The sequence below is a fragment of the Camarhynchus parvulus genome, chromosome 6 (genome assembly GCF_901933205.1).
Source record: "Camarhynchus parvulus chromosome 6, STF_HiC, whole genome shotgun sequence".
Taxonomy (NCBI): Eukaryota; Metazoa; Chordata; class Aves; order Passeriformes; family Thraupidae; genus Camarhynchus; species Camarhynchus parvulus.
In genome coordinates this window covers 19,316,371-19,342,731 of record NC_044576.1, presented here as the reverse complement: position 1 = coordinate 19,342,731, position 26,361 = coordinate 19,316,371, and the positions used below count along the sequence as shown (strand labels likewise).

The 26,361-nt window shown below is 36.8% G+C and overlaps 1 protein-coding gene across 3 annotated transcripts in view; it reads left to right on the top strand.

The window, feature by feature from the left end:
- PLCE1 (phospholipase C epsilon 1) overlaps window positions 1-26,361 on the top strand; it is a 138,564-nt gene that overhangs the window by 93,569 nt on the left and 18,634 nt on the right. For all 3 annotated transcript variants that reach the window (XM_030951591.1, XM_030951589.1, XM_030951590.1), the window contains 18 exons: window positions 3,496-3,641; window positions 5,398-5,656; window positions 6,333-6,541; window positions 10,773-11,439; window positions 11,938-12,120; window positions 12,963-13,080; window positions 13,458-13,617; window positions 15,690-15,812; window positions 15,896-16,032; window positions 16,945-17,183; window positions 18,189-18,250; window positions 18,406-18,571; window positions 20,468-20,575; window positions 20,990-21,106; window positions 21,188-21,346; window positions 22,357-22,480; window positions 24,610-24,734; window positions 25,377-25,494. In XM_030951591.1, coding sequence (XP_030807451.1) covers window positions 3,496-3,641; window positions 5,398-5,656; window positions 6,333-6,541; window positions 10,773-11,439; window positions 11,938-12,120; window positions 12,963-13,080; window positions 13,458-13,617; window positions 15,690-15,812; window positions 15,896-16,032; window positions 16,945-17,183; window positions 18,189-18,250; window positions 18,406-18,571; window positions 20,468-20,575; window positions 20,990-21,106; window positions 21,188-21,346; window positions 22,357-22,480; window positions 24,610-24,734; window positions 25,377-25,494 — 3,220 coding nt within the window. The remainder of the gene's footprint in view (window positions 1-3,495; window positions 3,642-5,397; window positions 5,657-6,332; window positions 6,542-10,772; window positions 11,440-11,937; window positions 12,121-12,962; window positions 13,081-13,457; window positions 13,618-15,689; window positions 15,813-15,895; window positions 16,033-16,944; window positions 17,184-18,188; window positions 18,251-18,405; window positions 18,572-20,467; window positions 20,576-20,989; window positions 21,107-21,187; window positions 21,347-22,356; window positions 22,481-24,609; window positions 24,735-25,376; window positions 25,495-26,361) is intronic.

Genomic DNA, 26,361 nt, shown 5'->3' with positions numbered 1-26,361 from the left:
GTATCTGAACTTTATCTGGCTCAATGTTGTTAGTGCTTCTATTAGGGCACCAGAAAATATTTAAATCTTAAGCAAACATCAATTCAATTTTGCTTGTTTAGTACTTAATATTAGTGTCCAGTAATCCTGAAATGCACTCATTTTTATCCATCTGAATGAAAAGACTGATGGTATTATCTACTTGTTTAAGTGGATTGTGTGTTAATTTATTACTTTTCTTGTGTCTTGCCATCATGTGGGTTACCGTAACAAAGCCAGGATACATTTTCTCATGCTTTTCAGACTCATCAGCAGTGCAGCGGAAATCTAATTATAGGTTTGCTGTGATGGTTTTGGTTCTGAAGGGAGCTTAAAATGAGTTACATGAACAGAACTATGTAAGTCAAGTGTGAAAAAAAGTAAACTAAGGAAATAATGATTACTGTGTTGAAACGTAGATCATGATCTGATGTTGAAGTGCTGTCCAACACAAAAACTTAGTCCAAAAGCTTTACTGCTCTTTCTGACAAATACTTGCAATGTATTTTGATCTCCTTGGCAAGGCTGCTCCTGTGCACTCTTTGGCTGGGATGTGCTGTGTGTGCTCTGGCACTGCCTGAGCCCTGAAGCTCTTGTGCTGATGTCATGGCAGCTTGGTACCAAGGCAGCTGATGGTGCTGCATCCTCAGGTCAGGTGTTCCTCGGCTGTGCTGCAGCTGGGGACATGGCTCTGCAAGCCAACCAAGAGAGAAATGCTGCAAGAGGAGGTGATGTTCTGTATCCCCTTGGCTGGAGTGTCCAGAAGTCAGAGCTTGCCAGGGTGGAGCTTCCCTTTGCTCTCTTCCCCCACTAGAAACCCCTGGGTTTAGTGACAGAGAAATTGTGCCACATCAAAATACCGTCTGTGCTAATTGCTTGCCAAAGTAGGATTCTGAATTCAGCTTCCAGGTGAATTCCACAGCCACCAAAAATAAGTACCTATAGAGTTTTTCTGTGCTTTTCTTTTGCGTGAGGTGCATCTAGCTCAGCTGTACATGGGCAGCATCTGAGGAAACCTACTTCTGAACTCCCATTTCAATGAAAATTTGATAAGTTTGTTATTTCTTAAATACCATCTGTTCCTGATTTCCAGGAAAAATTTAAATATCAACATTTCTAAAGCAGGCATGTTCATTATTTCTCAGGAGTGGTTTGTGTCTTTAGATGCTCACTTCTGTCCCCTTATTCTGCCCAATCTGTTGTATCTGCCTTTGCCTATTCTATTTTAGAATGAAAAGATTCAGACACTTTTTTTTTCTTGTTTAGTGAAAGATTTTTTAAAATGTTTTCTACTCCTCTGTTGTTGTTCTGCTGGAGGAGTGAGCATGAACATCATGGTGCCTTTTGTACCCTTCTTTTGCTCTTATATGTTATACAGTATCTCAACTCTGCAAAGGCTCACCCATGCTGTCCTTTATAGTTTTTTGTTTGTGTTTACAGATTGTAAAAGTTCATCATGCTGTTTATAGTGGTTTTAAACTCTTTATTAAATAGAATTTCATCAAGTGGCTGGTCTAGTTTAAAGGTTTCCTCTTAATGGAGAGTCTGAAGTCAGTTGCCTATTTAAACATTCTTTCTCAATTTTGATACTGTTTTCTCCCGATCATTACATCTTTACTACTTTAGATTAAAACATATCTGTTTAAAATAATATGATTCTTTAAAACTTTAAAACCATATTAATCAAGTCATTACCACATTTGGTATTGCATAGCAAACAAATATTAATTTTTTGTGAGATTGCATGTTTAGCAGTTGCATTCCCTAACAGAGCCATTTCTGGAAAATGAGAATGATCTCCAAAAATAATATGTCACTTTATTCCAGCATACAAAAACAAATCTGTGCCACAGATCCGATTGTTCTGTTTCACAGTTTCTGATTTTTTAATGGATTTGTTTTATTACCTTTTATTCTGGTTTTGCCCTCATTTGACCCCCATGCCATGCAGTTCTATGGTGGTTTGTATTTTCCATACCTTCATGTTCTTTAGGTATGCACTTCTTGGTTGATTGAGTTTTTATATTTTAGGAGTAACTAAGTGAATACACCAAATAAAATTTTAGCTGAATTCAGATTCTCATTCTGAGCTGCTGCAGTGGTTAGTGTGCTGCCGCTGCTGCACACAACCTATTGCAGCATCCCCATAGTCACTGCCCTCACTCCTGAGTATGTCCCCAGTGGATGAATCTTCAAGAATTCAGTCCCAAAAGTGTGACTTTAAAATTTTTTTTCTATATAGGGTGTATGACTTTTCTTCTCATATGGACATTTCTCATTTATTGTTCTTGATTGATGTTGCCCTCAGACAGGTTAAATAGTAACTTAGATTTTTTGTAGTCTTTGATTTTCCTCCCTCAGGAGCAGGTGGCTTGGAACACAGAGTCTGTATAGATTTGCATAAATAGAAGCCCTGTATATTTTCAGGAGGGTTATTTTCCTGTTAGTACTAATGCATTTACATTTTATTTCACATGCTTGGCTTTTAAAATAAAAGTCTATGGCCCCTGAGGGGTGAACTAGTGTTTCCTAATTTTTACAAGCCTCTCTTCACACTGGTATTATCTGTAAACACTTGAGTCCTTCAGGACCAAAGAATGGAACACAGTGTCAGTAAACAAATCACGTTTATTGCCTCCTAAGTGTTTACACAATGACAAAAATCAAGCCTCCAGGGAGTCATATTGTAAAAAGAAACAGTTGGTTTAAATTAGTTTTCCATGTGAAATATAGCTACTTTTTATGGATATTGTGGGAACATAAACTGGAAAGAAAATCTGCACACTGATAAAATGAAAGGTTGATTCTTATTTGTTTAAATACAAACAGAATCATTTACTAAGTTGATTTCTGATTCCGGCATTAATTAATTATCAAAGAGAGGTTGGTAGTATAGGCACACTTTGAAAGATGGGAATTCTTTTTACTTACTTGATTAGTGATCTTGCAAACAAATAATGCAAAATATCTGAAATGTTCAGTGCATGTAGGAATTAGCAAAATTGTGCATTAAATGCAGCTAGTTTTATGAAATTAAGCAAAACAAAAAATTCCAATTTATCAACTTTCACTGTTCATATTATTTACAAGGGTTATGTGGGCCTGAGATCTGTAAGCCATGTTAATGAGAAATTATACCGCAGATCTCTCCAGCAGCTTTAGAAATCAGCACTAGCTGAAGCTGTTCGTTTTATTCTGTGGCATCAGTGCAGATTCAGAATATATTATATTAAGATGCAATACTTTTTTGTTTAATAAAAGTTTTTCTAGACTAGTTAATGATTTAACTGTTGAATGTCACTGTGTAGGTTGTGTTTGCAATGCATATGTGATTTGGCTATGAGTCTGCAAGTGGAATTTTGACTGATACCTTCCTGATGGAAGAAACCAAACAAACCCATGTTATCTGTCAAGGATGCATGAGTGCTCCAAGGGACATTGCTTTGGCTGACCATACTGTCTGTTTGGTTTTACCAGGTGAGCTCCTGGGTTACCTGGCTGATCTTGACTGCAGGTTCTATGGAGGAGAAACGAGAAGTCTTCTCATACTTAGTACATGTGGCAAAATGCTGCTGGAATATGGGCAACTACAATGCTGTAATGGAATTCCTGGCAGGGCTAAGGTACTGGCAACTCTTTTTTTAGATGATTTTTCAGTGATAGATTGCATTGCAGCTTCTGTTAAGCAGATGTCTCTGGAGAACAATGAAACTAAACAAAAATCCATGGCTAAGCCACATAATCTCATGCTGTGACTTTCTAGTAATCCCTTTTCAAAAGATGAAGCATGCTAAACCCTTTCTTTTTTTCTCAAAATGCTCTGAGAACTCCATCCGTTTTCCTGGTGCATGTTGAACATGTTGTGTTAGAAAACTTTTTTTAAAAATGTAAAAAGAAGGTGGGAAAGCAGTTGTGGCTTATCTAATGAGCTACAACTAATGTAATCTTGTGGTCGGAGTCTCCAGAATATAAGTGAAGCATGATCATGGTGATGCTCTAAAAGGATCAGCCTTAAGTGTAAAAAAGAAACTACCTGACAATGACAAAAAGCTCCCAAAAAGATCAAAGAGCCAAATCTGTTTTTAACTCCTCTGATTTACTTACACAGACTGATGTTGGGATCTCATGCTGTCATGATTGTATGTAGAAGGACCTGCATTATCTCAAGGAGGAGAGAGTAGGGGCTCAGAGAGAGCTCACTGTGTGCTTTCCTCTGGAATGACAGGTTCCTGTAGGGCCAGGGGAGCAGGAAGGCAGTGCCTTAGCGCTAGCATTTCAGAGGGCAGCAAATGCCTCTGAACAGGGAAGAGTTAAGATCAAGTTTCCCATCTCTTGGCTTTGACCCTCGTTGTATAATATGTTTGTGTAACAAAGCTCTAAAGTGTTTGCATTGCTGTTCTTTGTGGTTCACTAAGGACCTCATTGAGCTATTTGTTTATGGTTTTGATATATAAAGCTCTTTTGGGACACTCATAGGCATGGGGAGTATATTTCAGCAGAATACATCCACCATCTCTAAGCCATGTAAGTTATGAGGGAAAATGCAAGGCCAATTAAGGGCTTAATTTTGTCTCTAATGCATCTGCACAGCGCAGGAGAGAAAGGAGAGGAGGGGTAGTGCTGATGAGCAGCATTTCAGGACAGGGATGGAAAGTGGGGTTAAGGGCAGTCTCCTGTGAGGTATCTTTGGATCTTTTGGTATGTCTGAGGCCAGGGGTGGGAAGAAAGGCCATGTGATTACACAGACATACAGCTCAGAAGGTAAAAGAACTCCCAGAGGTACTCATAGTCCTTGCAGCTATTTCTGTTGGAAAGCAGAATTTCTTTTCAGCTGTAGCTCTGCACTGGTGCCTGAGAGCTTGAACATGACTTCCTTATTTCTGTGAAAGTAAATAATTTGTGAGCAAATTGGGGAAGAAATCAATGTAAATTTTAAAAAATAAATTTAACTAAAACTCTCCAACTTTTGCTTACTTTATGGATTGCTCATAATATAGCTGAAGGAATTTGTAAGAAACACTCTGCTGTATCTTTATGCTCTTTCCAGTCTTTTTCTTATTTCTTCATGGGCCCTTAGAAATTTTAGGCAATGACACAATAAAAATGTTAGAAAGCCTACTGGTATGTTTTATGCAGCTGGACTTTTATTAAAATGTAAAATACTGCTCCAGTAGATCAGACTGCTAGTTTCTCATTTTTAGTTTTGTTCTTTGATAATTCAAAGGGGAATTTTTATAAAAATAATGGCCTTGATTTCATTCATTCATTCATTTTTGAGCAATTATCATTTTCTCTATTACATATATGCTGCAGGTGTTGGACTTGAAGGTAAGTTGTTGAAATTTTTTTAATAAATTTTGTGATCCCTTCTTGCAATAGGTCTAGAAAGGTTTTAAAAATGTGGCAATTTATGGACCAGTCTGATATTGAAACCATGCGAAGTCTGAAGGATGCTATGGCACAACATGAGTCATCATCTGAATACAGGAAAGTGGTCAACCGGGCACTCAATATTCCAGGCTGCAAAGTTGTTCCTTTCTGTGGTGTCTTTTTAAAAGAGCTCTGTGAAGTTTTGGATGGAGCATCAAGCCTCATCAGACTCTGTCCACAATATAACTCCCAGGATGAAACATTAGAGGTAAATGAAACAAATATTCTAAGATGTTATGTTCTTAGCCAGTGCTTTATTTTATTTAATCTTACACACAGGCATCATCAAATTAAAATTTTCTAAACCACACTGTTACTAGGCTGGTCAATTACATGGACCTCAATTTAATGCCCATAGTTCCTTAGCAATTTAGACTTGGTTGGTTCTACCTAGCTCAATATCAGAGTACTGAGAAACCAGCATTAGTAATAAAGGATCTTGTTTATACTTTGGATTAAGTATGCAAAGCCCAAAATGTGTTATTATTTTCTGCTAAATACTCTGACCTTCCACTTAATTCACTGGGAATTGGAAGTTTGCGGTTTCTTGAAAACAGAATTTAGAAGCTCAGCAGATTAAGCTTTTCCTCTATGGAGTGAAACTATTCTTACGAGTTCTATTATTGTAGTTTGAAAAATGCCCCTGTTAGATGAAACATTAAAGACTGAGGCTTTTTTAAAGTTTTCAGGAGTTACTTTAATTTGTGTTACTTGATTTATGAAATGATTTGATCTCTTTTGTGTTGCAAGTAGGCACAAAATCCCATGGGAAGCGATTAGGAAATATGCGCTAAATGTTCTTAATAGTAAAAATTTGTACAGTGAGAAGTAGATGACACAACGTTCTATTTGTAGCTGTACTAATCTTTTAGATATCTCTATAGTTTGTTTCAGATTACAGTGGACAAGATAATTTCCTACAACGAGTAGGCCAAGATGGTTTAAACAATCCAGAAAAAGAATCAACAACAAACAATATCTTTCAAACAATTCGGAGCTGCAATCGCAGTTTGGAGTCTGAAGAGGGTGAAGATAATGTCAGTGAAGGGAGCGGCTCAAGGAAAAACTCCTTGAAGGACAAAAACCGCTACCAGTAGGTCTCATTTTATTTACTATCACCACTTCCATATGTCATGGATTTAGTCTTTGATTTTCTTTTACCAAGGCTTGCCTTTTGAAATAAGAGCAACTTTAGCATCTTTCCTTGTATTTATCCATTTCCAGTTCAGAACTTTTCTCCCCTGATACTCAACTGCTTGGAAACTCTCTGTATAGCTATATTTTCCTTTATGATGTAATTACTTCCTCTCATGATAAGGGTAAATCCTTTTTGTCTTACACAGAGAGCTTTAAAAATCCACAGTTACAATTACAATTTTGATCTCTAGCGACAGGAATAGCACCAGGACATATTTGTTATCAGAGCTCAGAACATTATATTCTGCATGCTCAGGCAGTGTTCTGGCCCCTTCAAAAAAAGGTTATTTATTATCCTTCAAAAGACTTTTTCTTTTAAGGACATGTTGCTTTGAGGGGTTTCAGTTTTGTCGAGGAAACATTCATGTGTGAGTACATATTTTGAATTTTCAGGTTGCTGTAATCCTGCTATTTTGCAAAGACGTTTACTTCATTGTGCTCTGTGTAAAAAAAGCCCAGTGTTCAATCTGATTTCACTTTGAAGACCACTCTTGAAGATTGTACTAGTCACCAGCGGGAAATACAGGAAATATAAAATTTAGGACATCACAGGATGTTCTAGAATGTTGCTTTGCAGAGAAGTTTCATTGCAAAGCCCATGTAGACATAGGTTGGTCAGGTCAGCTTTCAACTAAGTAACTGTGTTAGACTAACTTCAAATTAAGTAACAGAACTTTACTGCTCTGAGGTAAAGCATTGTAAAATTACATGAGGGCTTGCATAAAAACATGCTTAAGTCACTCCTTGAGTTATTTTACTAATAATGTGTGTCAGAAATATCAGTATGTTCAGAACTATCCAACTTACTTCACCTACTTAAACATTAAATCTAAAAAGTGACTGCCTGAGAGACAACTGCTGTCTTCCTGTTTAAAATGCATTTATTTCATTAACATGTAATTCTAAATTTCATTTAAAATAAATAATCATTATTTCCTGAAAGAATGGTTTCTAATAAAATTATTCACATCTGGCTTTAGTTGCTTCTGGGAAGTGGTGCACTAGATTAAGCCAAGAAAGACAGACCCACTTCTCTGCCCACGTATGCTATCTCTTGGCTCACTTCAAATAACACTTTCAAGTACTAATACTTTCTTCCAGGAATTATTTTTTACTAATTAATATGTTTTAAAATCAACTTGCAAATCACAGTTCAAATGGCAAATAAGCAAGGCATATAAACACTTCACTTGGATGAACAAAATAGAAATTAAATGGAGTTCCTTTTTTTATGTCTTTATGAAATAATTTCTTGGTAAATTACTTATGCTTTATTCATAAATGTAATCTAGTGAGTTGCACTCCAAACTAAAGTAGGAATTCAGTTTTTTAAAAATCCCAGTGTGAATCTGAAATGAAAATTTAAAATTTAAATGAACCAAACTGCAGGTAGGTAATTAAAGTTGTGTTTCCTAGTTCAGGCCACTACCTACTCAGTTATGAATGTCTGTACTTCTGATGCAGTAAATACTGATTTTAACAGTAAAATACTTGTAGGAGAATAGTTCTGAAAGTACTGACTTCAGTGTCTCACAGGCTTTGGAAATTCCTTATTCACTTGCCATGTTGTTCCTGGGCATGCAGAGAGCTGGGTGACACACAGGAGCAAATTGCTACAGAGGCAGAAGGGCCATGTATGGAGGCTGTGTTTGGTTTGTTTTTATTCCTATGAACAGCTAAAGGGTTCTAAGGAAGAAATTTAGTCCTCTTTCTGGTGAGACCTGTCATATTTGCATACAGTGTTATAAAATCCAAATTATACCATAATTATGCATGATCTCATAATTGTAGCATTGTGGTCATAAAGGCAGAAAAATACACTGCATAACATGTTTCTCATTACTTTGTAATTGTAAGAAAGATTTTCAATTAGTTTTTCCTTTGATGATTTGGATTAGTATTGTGGAACATGAATGCACCAAAGCTGGTAGGTTAATTTGATTTGAAGAAAATGAAAGGCATCTAATAAAATCAGTGGGCAGTGTGTATAATTACTTTCCTAGTTGCGTTAGCAAATAAGCTCTATCACTCTGTAGTCAGTGACCCATCTAATTGCCCTGGATTTCTGTACATGCCAGATAAATATCAAACATTAATCTTTCTTAGAATTCTGTTCTGATGATTAATAAATTTTAAAAAAATAAAGATATGCAGGAAAATGAAAAAAAAAACCACCAACCAAATTTGAAATAGAGTTTTCATGGAATTGTTAATTATTGAGTGACCTATGAAGATACTCCTTACTTTGAATCATTGCTTCATTAGCCTGATCTTATCTTCACATTTAAACTTTTCCAGTTACGGTAAATAATGTATAAAATAGTAGGGGAAAACCTCCATTTTTTTCCTTTTTGTACACCTTGCAATTTTCTCCTCTAAAACTGCAATCTGTGTCACTGTTTCCTTTATGTTTTCATTTCCTTGCCTCTCAGGGCAGCACATGTAAAGAAAGCCCCTGGTCCAGCCCAGGCTCTGTAAGTGCTCTCAGAAATTGGCAGTGGTGTCACTTTTGGCAGCTCGTGTCAGAGGCTCCACTTCTGTGTGTGCTTACGTGTGTGTGCTTGGCTTACCTGCTTCTTGTACATTCCAGTCTGCAGCCTGCAGCATGTGAAACCAGGCATAAACAAAGCTCTGCCATTTCTGTCTCTGCTGTGATAGACTCCTCCAGCCATGCACAGCTACTCTCCAAATACGTGTTATAGCATTTGTACAGAGACTTGTTCCACTGTTTTGAGGGCATAGGGGAGAAAGAGCTGCTTCAGTTGCTTGTTTCATTTTAAAATGTAATTTTATATAATGCAGATAAATATTTCAATTTACATGTGTCTAGTAAGAGTCTAGTAAGACAATTTATATCAGCTCAGTTAAAATGCATGACCTTTATTTGTAGCTATATTTCTTAAAGAAACAAGGCTACACTTAAGACCAATGCAGTTATTTTGTCAGTCCCTTCACCACAAGCAATAAAACCTCAACCTATTTGCCACTTTTTTATAAATTTGGTGAAGAGACAGAGATCTCACCCATTAATAAATTGGTAGAGGAATCATTGCTCTATGGAATAAGGGAAAAATTCAGATTAATTTGTCATCCAGGAAAAGCTGATGGTCATCTGTGCTGTTTAGCACTGGGGGAGATGGTGTATGTGACTTGGAAACACAACATAAGTCATCTTTGGCTTAGTTGGTAGGTAAGGGGCAGGAACTGGGGGTACTGTGGTGCTAGGAAGGGGAAGCAGAGAGGGTATTAGGACAAGCTATCTTGAAAGATATGTAGAAGAAGATGGTTTGTATTTTATTGCCTGGATATCCTTAGGAAATGTGCTTCATTAGTTCTGGTGTACACAGAACAGTTTGTCCTTGTTTATGTTCACTGATGTACCCAAATATTGAACATTTGTGCATTCATACATGTAAGAAGCATCTGCAGGGAAGACATTTCATTGTAACTACCTCTTCTATTAGCTCAGTATTGTTGCTCTGTATCTATTGTTTCTAATTTTGGCAAAATAGATCAGAAATTTTGGTTGCTGCATACAAGTTTATGTTAATATTTTCCTTAAGCAAAATAAAATTTCTCATGGAAAGTATCTGATAAAATTCTTTGCCCATTCTTATGAGGAAGATATGTATTTTAACCAGTATTTTACTTGTTTTAATCAGAATAATATACAATGTGAAAGGTCTGCACATTAAATCAGTAATAGAACAGAGATTAGAAGTCCTGTCTGAAATGCACTATATCATGCTAACAGTTTCCACATATGGTGCTTAATATTTCAGCTGAAGCAATCTTAACCAGAGGATTTAGAAACTGGTATCACTTGGCCTTAAGAACCAATCAGACACTCTTTATTATTAATGCAAAGTTTGGAAAGTTCTAGGAAAGTATAATCATATTGTTTCAGGAGTTACAAGTAATTGTAGCAGCATCTCTTAACTGATGCAAAATTGCAGTAACATAAATTGTAATACTTCAAAGCTACACAAGTTGCTGTAAGTCCCAATTATATAGTGAAGATAGTATTCCATTTATTTAAACTACAGCAGAAAAAATATTCATCAAGCATAACATAAATCAGCACGTGTATCACTGCATATAAATCTCTCATCTTTGCTCACATGCAGGTTTCTCATCGGAGATCTTTCAGATTCTGAAAGTGACATATTTGAGCAGTTGAAAGAATGGGATGCCAGTTCAACAGAAGAGCAGCAAAAGGCTTTCTGCCATGGGATAGAACTCATTCCCTGGTACGTGTTGTCCATCAGGGCTGACGTCCATCAGTTCATGCAGCAAGGGGCGACCGTCATTCATTACGACCAGGAGACACATCTCTCAGCTCGCTGCTTCCTCCAGCTCCAGCCTGACAACAGTACTTTGACTTGGACAAAACCCACCACAGTTTGCCCTGCAAATGCTAAGGCAAAACTGAGTGTGCTGGGCAATACTGCTGAGCTTGGTAAATACCAGTTTCTTGGTAATACTGGACTGGTGGAAGGCTTTTTGGACTTGTTTTCAGCCAAGGCTGTATATATGGGACACTCGGGCATCGATATGCACACCGTGTGTGTTCAAAATAAGCTTTGCAATATGTCCCTTGAAGAAAATGGTATAACACTACTTTATGGACTTCAGACTACTGATAATAAGTTGCTGCACTTTGTTGCTCCAAAATACACTGCCAGAATGCTGTATGATGGATTGCTGGAATTGACTAAAGCTGTAAGAAAAATGAGGAGATTCCCTGATCAAAGACTACAGTGGCTACGGAAACAGTATGTCAGCCTTTACCAGGTAAAAGATGCTGTGATTTTCTCTATAAAAAAGTTCAAAGATGTCAACAGCTTAATGTAATGCAATTAGTTTCCATCATAAGTGAGATTAAATTAAAGATTAACACTAAATCTCCAATTTTGTAACGTGGATTAAGCAGCAAGATCTGATTCTCCACACAAGGTTATGTCAAACCTTGCAAGTTTTCAATACACTGAGGTTAAATTTTTTTCTTACAAAGCTCTTCATATGTTTGGAGTTTTGAAATAAGTATTTTATTAAATACAAAAGAAAAAAGCAATGACTGTAGTTTAATCGTGCACCAGAATAATGAGTGATACTAGTTAGGGCCAAAAACATCCCCAAAGCAGCAAACAAAATAGCCCTGGGGAATTCACTCAGTATTAAAAAAATGTCTCCTCTTGATCTTTCTTTCATTGGTTCCTCAGAGATCTATATTATTGCTTTAAAAATGTGTCCTTATTCTCCTTGTTTTGTTAACACTGAGAATCTTTGTAGGAGGATGGGAGGTTTGAAGGCCCAACCTTGGCTCAGGCTGTTGAGCTCTTTGGAGGCAGACGATGGAGTGCAAGAAGCACAGGCACAGGATCTCTTACCAAAAGCACTGAGAAGCCCAATGTGCAGAGAAACAACACTCTGGGAATCAGCACAGCTAAGAAAAAGAAGAAAGTACTCATCAGGGTAGAATATTTTGTTATTGATGTGTTTTGTTTCCTCGCAGTCACTGTGTAGCTGTGTTCTCAACAAGAGAAAAGAAGTTAGATGATGATGATGATTTTAAAGCTGTTTATTGTCATTTCAGGTTTGAGGATTTTTATTTTCCAATAGTTTGTTCTTTTCTCATGCTTGCAGCATTGTTAGGATGTGTAGGTTAGCAGGGCTAGCAGAATGGGACAGAATCTTCTTGCAGCCTTTAGGTGCTACCTCGGTATAAAGATAAAATACTGGTGGCGATAAAAATCTTATATGCAAAGTGGTGTCTGGAGGTTGGTGTAATTTTTTAAAATCCTTTATGCTTTCATATTTTGAAAAACACTACCATAGTTATTGCACATTGCATTAGCTTGCATTTTATCTTGTGTGGGTGACAGGAACATGACCTAGTCTGGCAGTCTCCTCTCTTTTCCTGGACAAAACTGTTTCAACATTAGGCAGTAGAGAGGAAAATGCAGGACTAGCACCTCTATGCTACGCACATTTTCTAGTGGGCCAGTAGAAAGATTCTCAAATGACAAGATCCATCCTCTTTAGTGCTCCAGTGCACCAGTGAAATAATGTAAAACCAGCTGCAGCATTCTAGAGAGGCACAATCATTATCCTCTGTGTGGTGTCAAACTGAGGTAACTCCTAATGGTCCCATGCTATGTATCTGTTTAAGTTGTCTTTCTTCGGCTGTTACTGGCCTCACAGGAGTCTGTTTCGTAAGGAATAGTTGTTTTATCTCATGGTTTTGTTACAGATTGTACTGAAATAGAGTGGAAATAGTAGATTTGGGATGTTTATTATGATGCTCATTATTTTAGGGTGAAAGTGGAGAGGCCACTGATGATGAAATGGCAACTCGGAAGGCAAAGAGCTGTAAAGAATATCGTAATAGAAGTGGTTCAGATCCTCAAGATATTGATGAACAAGAAGAACCAGGTAAATATATTGCTTCAGTACTTAAAAATCTATCAGGGCTTTGCTCAAAGCCCTTTTATGCAGACATTTTTTGTAGTGTTAAAAATAAGCTTAAAAAGATACTTTTGCAGTTGAAACTCCCAGTCTGTGAAATTAATTTCTTTAGTTGTTCATGATTGTTCTTTCGTTTAGTTTCAGTAGCATTCCCTTTCTAATCATATAAAATACATTAGTAAATGTTGTTCAATACATACTTTTTTAACTTTTTTGGGACAAAGCTGGAATCCTGCTAGTGCCTTACTATGTTTTAATGAATTTTCATATAGGTCTCCTGGACAAAAGCATTTTTATTGGGCCAGATGTTGTAATTGTGATGAAAACTTCTGTTTTCTCCTTAGATCAAAATATTATTATTAATGCTTCTCCATCTAACAACCTGCCATCCAGAAGAGCTCACTCTCTGACAGCATCTGGATCTCCCAACTTAGGAGCTGCATCATCTTCACCAGCAAGACCTGTCTCCTCTCCTGTAATATCATCAAGCAAAAGTCAGTGTAGGTAAGGGCAAAATCCATTTGATTGAAAAAGAAAAGCAGCTACTATGACTTATTTATTATCTAATGTGGGGTTTGTGCCCAACTGGCAAAATCTGACAAAAACAGCACTAGAAATGTCATTGGCCTTTTTGTAGATATCTAAAACACATTATAGAAGAACACAAGACATTTTAGCTGAAATGCCATTAATCTGAGGATGGCTTTGTAGCAAGTCCCTGAGCAGCATGTTTCAGTTTATATCTGTTACAGAAGCAGATTGGAATGCTGTTCCAAAACTACACAAATACAGAGTTTAACTCTTTCTCCAGATCTTCTCCAAAACATGGTTATGGGCATTTTCTGTATAGTGAAAATCAACAGAAGTGTTACAGATGTGTGAACTGAGGTTCTGAGGTTTCTCAGCACAAATAATTTCTCCCTGAGGGAGTAATAACCTCTGCTGACATTCCTGGTGATGGCTGTGGTACTGTCTTGGGAAACGGAGGAACCGATTTGGAATCTCTTACAGGCCTCTTTCTTGAACATTCGTCCTTTTTGTGCCACTTAGGCAGTGTAAAAGGTTATGCTGTTGCAATATGTGCAGTATCGTAGTGCACTCTTATGTTAATGCTATAGGTAATAATGGTGATGGTAGTAGCAATTACAGTCTTAACAACATATCAGGGATGTGGACAGTACTTTATGACATACAAGAAGACAGTCTTAACAGAGGCTTTCTAGTGCCTTTCAGGAGAAGGATTGCTGAAATATCATTATGAAGGTAATCTTTAGTGATCAGATTGGGTGAAATGGTGAGCATTTTCTTCTGCTCTTGGTCTCCCATTTGGTAATCTGCAGTTCTGGTCTGTTTTCTGGAATCTAGAGGCTTTCCTCATCGTGGTTTATTTTGCCTGTCTTATAAAAATGCTGGGAATTATTTTAGCTAAAAAAGTTTTATGCAGTATGTCAGTACTTTCCATAGTGATGTCAAACAAATCCAATATTATCAACTAAAGTAGATGGTATTTTTTAATACTTTTAAATCCCATTTTGTTTTCAATTGCATACATCCATCCCATGCCAGGAGTAAACTCAGGAATCTGGTCCAGCCTATTTGTGTAGAAAGTCACCTGCTTGCAGGCATGTCCTTAGGAATACTGGACAACAAGCTGGTCCTGTTTTTCCATCACAGCTGTCTGAACTATTTGTACTGAGCCTGATGGCAAAATTTGTAGAAGAAGAATGGATCAGTATATTTGAACATTACAGAGCAATAAAATCTGACACGTGGTCTGATATTTTGAAGGAAATACTGTAACTTGTGCAGTTAATTATGGTTCAAACTAGATATTTCTTGGTATTTGTGTTGTTGCTTAGATCCTGTCCTTTTCAGGATGGTGCTGCTGGCAGATCCCATTCCTGTAATGTGTGTTCATTGGTGTTTAGGCCCAGGAAGGGGCTCAAGATCTCAGCCCCTCATTGCAAGTTACTCCATGTAATTCACTAAGGACTTATTCATACTGCTCAAATAAGGCCTAACTGTACTTACTAGTCCCAAATCCTCTAGAAACCTAAAGATTTTGGGATGTGACTTTTGGAAATGTGCTGGTTCTAAGTCAAAAATGTTGTTCAGCTGCACAGCTTAGATTAATGATTGCAGTTACAGAACAATCTGTTTTATTGTTTTGTCTTCAATGGACCTTATACACAGCCTGTATTACAAGAATACTGGCATTGTCTTCTTTAGAGAGAAAATAAGTGCTTTCATTTGTGCCATATGCATCAGGCCTTTTTCCACATGAAACTTTTAAATTTATATTATTTTAAAATTGAAATTAAATTTTTAAATAATATACATTATTCATTCTGATAAAGTTTGCAGTTGTCGTGAAGAAAAAAAATAGCTGCTATAAACCAAGAAGGTAGAAAACATCATTATGCATCTTAGAAGATGTGCTTTATTTGCTTCTTCCAGATATTGGTAATAAATGCATTAAGGAGAGCACCAATAAACTGTTAATACACTAATGCATAATATTTCAGTTAAGTAGAAGTTTAATGTAACCAAACTACAGCAGTCTTTTTTTGATTTAGCACATGGAGCAGCAGTAGCTGGCATGGCCGTGTCAAAGGAGGAATGAAGGGATTTCAGAACTTCATGGTTTCTGATAGTAACATGACTTTTGTGGAATTTGTAGAGCTCTTCAAATCTTTCAGGTAAAAGATTTTTTTTCTGTACTAATTTCATTAATCCAAGTTTATAAAAGAGCAAAAATTGAATTTTTCTACTCTTTTTGCAGTGTCCGTAGCCGCAAGGATCTGAAAGACCTTTTTGATGTTTATGCTGTGCCTTGCAATCGATCTGGCTTAGACCCTGCTCCACTTTATACTAATTTGAAGATTGATGAAAATAGCAGCGGATTCCAGCCTGATTTAGGTTTGTTAAAGAGAAAAATGCAATTGTTAGACTGCTGAGCAGCTTCAGTTATTTCCTTTAATAAAATGTGTCTCAGTCAGTCTCCTTATCAGTTACAAGTGTAAGTAGAGGACTGCTGCCATGCCTCCACTAATACCTAGTTAGTGAGCTGTAAGAGAAAAATGAAGGGAAGGAAAAGTATTCCAGCTTTCCATTAACCAGATGTATTTGTAACTGGTAATTGCAGAGGAATAAAACTTGTTGCTGAATGGCTGAGCCCAGGGATCTGTACAGGTTGGAGGAGTCCTGGAAGGGCTAAAACACTGAGCAAATTAGGGAGGAGAAATGAGGAGGCTGTGCCCTGCGTCCCTTTTTTTTTTTTTTTGTGGCTGTTTTTTCTTATCTACTTTCCTAGTGGATCTGCTTTATGTGGGATAAAGGGGAAGAAAGCCTCTGTCCCCCTTTACATTCCTCAGACTTATAATCTAAGTCTGGGACTTTGGCCACATGTAAAGAAAACAATCTTTCTGCCAAGCAGCTTGTGGGGAGAGTGCAGAACAATTGGCATATGAAACTGGAAGAAGATAAAGGGCAATTGAATAGGAAGGATATGGGGTTGCACACAGTGAAGGAAAGGCTTTGAGGCTGTTTGTGGTGAAGAGATGAAGCAGGAGAATCCTGGGTGTGTAGGAGGCTGTGGATCCATGTTAAAGGTTCCAGGATTTTGTTCAGAGTAATTGGACACTTAGAGTCTGCTCACATGCATGCTTAATGCTCTCTCTTTTATTAGTGGGTAGAAACAAGATGATTTTGTTCTAATTTACTGCTAAAACACCCAGTGAGATACTTGTGTGTATTGTATACTAGGTTGTATTCTATACAGGATATGTAATTGTTTAGCTTATACTTTTATTTCCTCATTTTTCTTTTAAGATTTGTTGACTAGAAATGTTTCAGACCTTGGTTTGTTCATTAAGAGCAGGCAGCAGCTATCAGACAACCAGAGGCAAATATCTGATGCTATTGCTGCTGCCAGCATCGTAACCAATGGTACTGGAGTTGAAAGCACATCACTGGGAGTGTTTGGAGTAGGAATCCAGCAGCTGAATGACTTCCTAGTGAATTGCCAAGGAGAACACTGCACCTATGATGAAATCCTCAGTATTATCCAGGTCTGTAATACAAATATCTTGCATTTTCTTTTTACTAGAACTCCTGTTACTTCCATTTTCCATTTACATTAACATTGTGTGTTGTTCAGAATAGCATCTGTGTGGGTATCTCCTTTCACACTGATATTATCTCTACAGTTTACTTGAATTTAAAATTTAATACTGTCTTTATTTTGGGCCAGAAAAATGTATGGATGCCCATAAATGTATCCATTTAAAAATTGCAAATAAATAGTTTTATTAGCAGTGTGTACTTTAGCAGGGAAGGGATGTCACCCCCTAGGAAAAGTGTTCATAACAATTCTTTTTTTTTTTTTTGTCTAAGCCCATATTTGATTGAGCATAATCTTACTTTGGAACTTTAAAAAGCACCATTTCCACATATTTTTGTTTTATTGTAAAAAAATTTTTGAGAGCAAACATGGACATTTTATTCCCTTATCTACCATGGCTGAAGATTTTAGAAATTGTGTAGAAAAATTTTTATTCCTTCATATTCCTCCATGCATAATTAATGTACTCCAAAACTAAGCCCCTGTTTAACAGTTAACAAAGGCTAAAAACTATATATAACTATCAACATGTAGAAGATAGAATTGCAGAGTTTAAAAGACAGAAATTCTAAAGAAACTTCAAGTTGGAATACCACAACTCTTGCTGAGATGGTGTTGTATTGTATTTAAGCATATTGGACAGGAGTAGGACACCTGATCATAAATCTTTCTTAATTTCAATTTAATGGCTGTCTCAGCTTTGAACGGGATGTTGGATTAGGCAACATCCCTTTCAACCTGAATGGCTCTTTGATTTATGATTATGATTTTAGTATGTTTGTGTAGTCATTTGTAAAACACGCTTTGCAGGCGCCTGATTCTTTATCCACAAAAAGACTGTGTTTAAATACTAACTGTTTAGTGCTATGAGCAGGCTACATATAAAAACATGACAAGGACATGTTTCTAAGAATTGTTATTATTTATATCTTTGATTTCTTCCTCTTCATAGAAATTTGAACCTAGTGTGAACATGTGCCAGCAAGGGCTGCTATCTTTTGAAGGATTTGCAAGGTAATTACTTCTTATGTGCTTTCTTTAAAAAAATTTTTTTTTAAAAATGTATGTTTGAATATATATGTAAAAAGATACCAGTGTATTGATGTTTCTCAGAGAGTCACAAAATACTCATCACAGCGTAAAATTTCCTCACATCTTCTCACTTCTAGATTTTTGATGGATAAAGACAACTTTGCCTCCAAAAATGATGAATCACAGGAGAATGCTGAGGACTTACACTTTCCTCTCTCATATTACTACATAGAATCCTCACACAATACTTACCTTACTGGCCATCAGCTTAAAGGGGAGTCCTCAGTGGAGCTCTACAGCCAGGTATGCAGGATTGGATTGTTGTGTAGCTTTCAACATGAACTTGTTTGTTTTACTGGCAAGTTTCAGGAACATGACCTTTTTGCTTTGAAAATCTAAATGTCCTAAACCCCTGCTTGCAAAACGTTGGAAAACATGATGTGTGGGAAAGCTGCCTGTAAGCACAGTTGTGCTCAAATGCCTTTTCTAAAGCAAAAAAATGGATTTAGTTTGAGATTCATAGCATTTAGACACCAGTCGGTCTGACCCAACCTACTAAAATTAGACTTTCCCACAGGAAAGACTGATCTAATATTTTAGTTCATTCAGATGTCAGAAACACTACTGAGATACTGTACATTGCACTGCAAAGACTAATCTCAAATAGAACTATAACTTCTAAAAATGTTACTTCTAGGAATATTCTAGGTTTTAGGCTTTATGCCTGATCGGTGCTGATCAAGGAAGGAACAGTTTCTCCCTTGGGCTTTCACTTCTGTATTTGTTTGTGTGTATATATATATATATATATATATATATATATATATATATATATATATATATATATATATATATATATATATACACATATATATGTTTATATACATATGTATATATTTGTATGTTTGTGTGTTTACAAAATGCTGGAGAAAGCATCAAACTTCCTGGCAGCAGTGTTTTCATTATGCTGAGAGTTAATGATTCACCACTGAGAACAGACTCATCTGATGTCCCCTGTGCTCCTTTGCCTGGGGCTGTAGGCAGAGAGGTGAGGCTGTGTTAGGAAATCCTGAATAACACAAATGCACTGAGTAATGCAATTGCAGAGGTTCCTGTAGTGGCACTGCACAGTGATCTTAGTATTGTGTTGGTAATAGATGGGAAGTGAGATAGAGATCAACTGCCTTCAAAGTTTGCATGATTAAGAAAAGCTTCTTCCTGTCCCTTAAGTACTTGTTGCCAGCTGAAGGGGCACTTTGTTCTGGCTCAGTGTGTCTGGCTCTCACAGAAGTGGTGGAGTGCCAGCTATGGACACAACTGTCTGAAATAAAATTATTCAGGTTTTGAGTAGAAGCAATTTTGTTTTTGTTCATGAATGGTTTTGCTGGAAATGGTTTTAATTTTTGGGATCCTTCTATTCAGTAAAATATTAGCTTGTAGTACAGATGATAGGCATGCTAAATACTGATCACAATAATAAGCTCGGCTACCAAAAGATGGATTGGCTCATCTCTTCCTTCATCCTTCCTCTTTGCGTCCTTGGTTTTTCTAGCAGTGGCTTTCTAAAATAAATAAATGAATGATTAAAAAATTGATGAATGAATTGATGGCTGTAAATAGCTTGATATAATTGATTAACATGGTCTGGCACGTTTCCATTGTAACTATACTCATTGAAGTTTCTTAAGGCTTCATTTCCAGACTATCTTGTATTTATAAAAATAATAATAACCAAAAAAACCCAGCAAACAAACTGCAGGTGCTTTCCCTATAAGTGGTCACGAGAGCAACCTGAAATAAATTGCCATGTTGCTTTATAGCTGTTTTTGCAGGTAGAAATATGGGAATGTTTCTCTCTCTCAGAAAATTAAGCTATACAATAAGAATCACCTTCTGCAAACAGATTCCATGTGTCCTGTATGATACCATGAATTTCAAAGCTTTATGGAAATTCTCCCAGGAACATGCATGTTTTGCTTAATTTTCCCAGTCTTTTTCAATGGGAAATAAGGATTTCAGTTAGGGAATGGAGTTAGCTGGGGACTGTACATTCCATGGACTGTTCACTTCACGAGATTGCTTTTTCTAGCAATTTTGCTGAATCACTGAGCTTTCATTCAGCTCTGCAATGTCTGTCTTCTGCTTTGATGGCATGATTCTGTAGCTTAGATGTACTTACACTGTTCAATTGCATTATAGGTTCTTTTACAAGGCTGCAGAAGCGTAGAATTGGACTGCTGGGATGGTGATGATGGGATGCCTATCATTTATCATGGGCACACTCTTACTACAAAGATCTCTTTTAAGGTATGCTGGTAATGTATGTAGAAACAAAAAAAATGAGACGTTAATTTTTCTGTAACAAAGGGGGGGAAATTGCCTACTAGAAAAATACATATTCTAATGGGCTAAATTCTAATAGAATACAAACTATAGATTATGTCAGACATGAAATTCTCAGTGGTAAATATGCTTTCAAGTTAGTTTTTGTAGCATATGTAATGTGATTTTCTGTCTTTTTGTTGGTACCTAAGTAACAGAAGTAGGTATTACCACTTGTGTTGTAACAAGATGCCAGCTTGCTTCGAAAGCACAGAGTGGCCTCTTCCTTCTTGCAGAGGAAAGCAGATGTCTCCCCTCTCAGCTAGCAGTAGGTTGACTGAGACTGCAGGATGCTGCCATGTTCTTTCAATGGCCTCTCTGTCTGTCTGTCTCTGGCAGGAGGTGGTGGAAGCCATCGATCGCAACGCGTTCATCACCTCCGACATGCCGGTCATCATCTCCATAGAGAACCACTGCTCGCTGCCCCAGCAGCGCAAGATGGCCGAGATCTTCAAGGTGGGCCCTCCACTGTGCTCAGGTATTCCCAGCACGAGCCTGGGGCTTTCCATAACACATCACCTGTTCTTGATATTTCAGAATGTATTTGGAGATAAGTTGGTGACAAAGTTTTTATTTGAGAGTGACTTTTCTGATGATCCCATGCTGCCTTCCCCTGGCCAACTGAGAAGAAAAATCCTGCTTAAAAACAAAAAGCTGAAAGCCCATCAAACACCAGTGGATATATTGAAACAAAAGGTACAGTCCTTCCTTAACAACAAGCCGTGAGACCCAACTCTTGTTAGAAATAGTTCATTTCTGTTTGAAGTTTTTGCTAATCCCAATGTACAGCAGAATAATCTAATGCACATTCATGCTTGGATAACTCACAGTGGATTGCAGTGCTTTCAGTTAAGTAGACAATACATGTAGTAAATGATAGCTACAGCTTAACTACATTTTAGTGTCTATTAATTTTATAAAACTTCATAATATTATGATTAACACCACATGCCCTGTGTGACAAACATAAATAAATCTTTTTCTCTGAGATTTTAACATTTACTATTCATATTTATTGAGAAATAGTCATATGCATTGAGTATGTGTGTGTATTTACAGTATGTAGTCATTTTTGGTAGAGTTCTGCTTTGTTTCTTTTTTCAAATTCAAGCCAGTCAAATACTTGATTTTTAATTGACTTTCTGTGGGAGACTCTGCTACTCAAATAGCGTTTATTCCCATGTGAGAATTTTTTTGATTTCTAGAATTTAGGGCTGCATCTCAAGTAGTCTCAATCTAATAATGTCTATGGTTACTCAGCAGTTCAATTGAATCCTTGAAAACTAATTGCCATTACTCAAAATGTAAACACAATTGCATTAGACTCAAATTCTTGTTAACACATGAGTAAATCGCACTGATCATATCAGTATATAGATATTCTCCATCTTTTGAAAAAGTATTTAACTGTTTCTGAAACAGCATGTCTCAGACTGGAAAAAGGTAGTCTTGAATGATGTGCAGCTTTGACGTTTTTCCATAATTAATTAGGTTTCATATCTTATTAAGTGTTTTTCTTGCAATACAAGTTCTCTTTATGTTCAAACCCCCAAAGTGGTATTTTAGTGTGATCTTAACAACCTTACTTAATTCTCACTTAATATATTCAGTGCTTTCATAGAAACAAAACAAGATACAAACATGAAAGCTCTTTTTCTCTTCAAAAGTACTTAGCAATAATGTAGTAAGTGTTTCTGTTGTTGTAGGCTCACCAGCTGGCACATTTGCAAGCACAGGCTAGCAATGGTGCTAGCAACCCCACACCCACCAATGAAGAGGAAGAAGATGAAGAAGATGAATATGACTATGACTATGAATCTCTCTCTGATGGTAATTATATTTATTTCTTTGTTTGTTTGTTACAGTGCTTTTGTTAGAACTGTAGTAATAAGATGTGAATATTCTAGTTCAGGCATGAGCTGGGTGAGCAGTGTCTTTGCATGAGTCTGAAAAGGCTGAAATTCTTCAGCTGGTAGAGGAGAGGACTGAGGGGTGAATTGGAAGCAGGTTTACTAAGTCGTGAAGTGGTGGATTAAGGGAAGCACAGAATGTTACTCGTTAGATCTAGCAGGTGCTCAGTAAAGCAAGTGGAAGATCAGTCTAAAATAGGTAAGATATTTGTTTGTGCAGCTGGTAGTAAACTTCTGGAATGTGCTGCCTTGGGAAATTGCAGAGCCAAATGGCATCAGCATATTAAAAAAAAAGGATTGGACAAATCCATGAAGAGATGTATAAGCAATTGTTATTGGTTGCAGTATTTGGTCCAACATCCCTATTATTCAGTGATTGTGGTTGTTGGGGTGGTGATTAGTGGCTGGTTGCTCTGTTGCCACTTTCAGAAAGAATACTGGGCTAGATGGACAACTGGTCTGACAGAGCTGGGGTTGTTCTCCTGAGTGAGCAGCTTCACTCGCTGCACTTTTCATTCTGCTGGGGACCCATTTAAGTTCTAGGTGCCATGTTCAGAGAAGATGCAAGGCTCGAGCATGTCCTGCAGCACAGGGCTTCTTTCCAGGTAGTCTCTTGTTTACATTACTTGTTCCTCTGTTTAGTGATTTTAAAAATAGGCACAAAATTAACAAATGAAGTTCAAGACTTGACACTGCTTGTGGAATAGCAATGTTATTTATGAGTTCAATGTCAATGCTGCCTTCAGTTGCATTTTACCTGAAAGCTGGCCTAGCTGGCTACTTGAGCGTACTCTTTGTGAGCAACGGGGTGGAGATGCTGTAGATGTAAATTGCAGTGAAAACTAAAATCTTTGCGAACAGATTTGCCAAGGAAATTTTGCAAACTGATTGCAGTAAGTGACTTTTTAGCACTGTTTTAGGTAAGAGAAGGTTTGAAAAATCTGAAGCTAGCAAGAAACATTTACACCTTCGAGTATGTGAAGGAATCTGCAGCATGGTTTACTACTTTATTACAATGATTATTCTTTGAAGTCTTTAATTATCTTAATATTTTGTTAAAACTAATCTAACTAATAGTCAGTAAACTTTCTAAAAGAGATTCAGTTTTATTTTTCTTGCCGATACATTTTTTTATGTAAGGCTAATAGTTTTACAACTGACACTTACTTTTCATATCTCTGGCTCTAAGTCTTAATTCCCTTTACTCTTATTCCCTCTCTGACTCGTTTCCCTGTAGCTGATGTCCTTAATGCTTCTCCTGCTCCTAACAGCCAGGAAGGTAAAAGCCACTTGGTTGAGCATTTTAACTGCATGAAATCAGCACTGCATCTTCAGCCTGTTCAATGTGACAGTGTGAATATATAGCTTCTACTTCATATTATAAATGCAAGCAGATATTCTTATATGGCATTGTAAACTGGTCAGGAACTGTTAGCAGCCTGCATGTGTGACACTTGTTATGCATAAAAAGACTGTGGTCAAAGCATCAGGATTATCAGGAATAAATTGAAACCATTCCTTTTGTGACAACTGTAACATTTTGGTCCAGAAAGACCACATCATTACTAGGAATACTGTTCTCTGAAAAATATGTAGCTTTGAAGAGTTATTTCTATAGATGTAAAAAATACTTGTGCATGGTGAAAGTAAGGAGAGGAAAGCCAACAATTGCTGTACAAAGTGTTTACATATTTGACGGGGTTAATTATGCTTGGTCTTTGGCATTTTTTTGTCATTCAGGAATATCAGTTGGGAATATTGTTTTCAGACAGCAGACTTAATTCATTTGATGGTTTGGATTTAAAGATCTTCTGAGCACAAAAGGATGGACTTTAAAGGAAAGGCAGTGTCTTAACCAAACCCAAGCATTAAATTTTTAAATAGAAGGTTACTACTAGAGAATGATGCTCTGACCAGTAAATGCATTATTTTAGCATCTAATTATTCATATAATATTCACAACACTATCCACAAATATTGTTAATTCAAATTAAATTTCCAGTTGAGATTGTTTGGCTTTATGTTTATTAAAAACCCATTAATTTTTAGATAATATTCTTGAAGATCGACCTGAGAATAAATTATCAAGTGATAAACTGCAGTTTGAATATAACGAAGAGACTGCCAAACGACTAAAGAAGGCTGATTGTGCTACTTACAATAATAAAGGAAAGGTAGTTCTGCTTTTTCCCTCTTTCTTCTCAGCTGCACTTTTATATATAACCAGGTTCAAAAGGATTTTGACTGTTTAGGTAACTGAGGCATCAGATAGCAAATGCACTTTAATGAAAAGAAATAATAGAAAGCATGGAAAGACACCAGAGAAAATAGCCTGAGTAGAACAAATGCTGAACATACTGTTCAAGAAAAGTCCTCAGAGGTTATAGTTTATATAGGCTGCTTGGCTGAAAATTAATATTGATGGAACTCAAGATTTCATCTGAATCTTCAGCATCTTTATGCTACAAAATAAGTTTAAAATACTGCACTATGATATCAGATAATCACAGCACCTCTTATTAAATCATCTGAAAAAAGAACCAGTGTATTGCTGTTTAGTGTATTGTAGATTCTTCTCAACATGGATGTGTTTGTCTAAATGTTTGTAGAACTGACTGAATAAGGCCTTTACACACTACTGCAGAATCAGTAACAGGTATTGATCAGAAATCAATAGGGAAGGAGATTTGTTAGGTGAGAACAGAAACCATGTAGGAAGAAAGTGATAAAATATTTCAAAGACCTAAGTAAGATATGCAGCAGTTCTTCTACATTCAGTAATACTATTATTAAATGTTCGTGGTGTTATCACTCAGGTTTACGACATGGAGCTGGGTGAAGAATTCTATCTTCCACAGAATAAGAAGGAAAGCAGACAGATAGCCCCAGAGCTATCAGATCTTGTCATTTACTGTCAAGCAGTAAAGTTCCCTGGTGAGTATACTGCCCTGTTTTATTGCTTTAAGCTTTCTAACTCCTGGAGACTTTATGTTTATGTTTTGAATTAGTTTGAAGTAGTCGAGGAGGTTCTTTCTTCAAGATTTGGTAGTCTTCATAATAGCAGCTCCTGGCTGAGAAGCAGTGTTCATAAATTATGTGAATACATACTGTTTGTCATATTAAAATGTTTACAAAAGTGAAATTTGCCAGTCTTCACAACTTAGACAACTGCTTCACTGCCAAATGCCAGATGACAGAAAGCTTTATCTTAAGAGCTCTGAGTTTCCATGTAAGGACCTACTGAATTAAGAAGGAGAATATTCTTAAGGCCTTGAAGGTAAAGTGTGTCACGTTTCTTTAAGTTACCTGTGTTTAGTGTGTTTCACCTTTGCCTCCAGCTGCATTTTCTGTTCTTTTCCAAGTGGACAGGAGAGGAGCCATTTGCAGGGGTAAAGCACCTTTTCATAGGGTGAGTGAGGGCAGCTGCTTGCACACTCTCACTCGATCTTCATGGAAGCAGTTATGGAAATCAGAAAATCTTCTGTACAGTAGGAAGAATATCTTGGAGAGAAAAGGAGAGGGAGTAACTGAAGAGATCCCTGATAGACACTTGTTCAGTACTGAAATATGAGGTTGGGTATATTTTGGCTCATACTATGTACATAAATACTTTTAAATTGAGAATTTATTGTTTATTGATATGTTTAATGTTTTGAATGAAAAATCTGCTCTTCAGTGGAATGGTTCTCTGTGGAAAAATTAGCAATTCTGCCAAATCATGATCTTACACAAACAGAACTTAATCAGATTAGAGAAGCTAACCAAACATAAAATAGTGCCAAATAGGCAAGACAAACATGC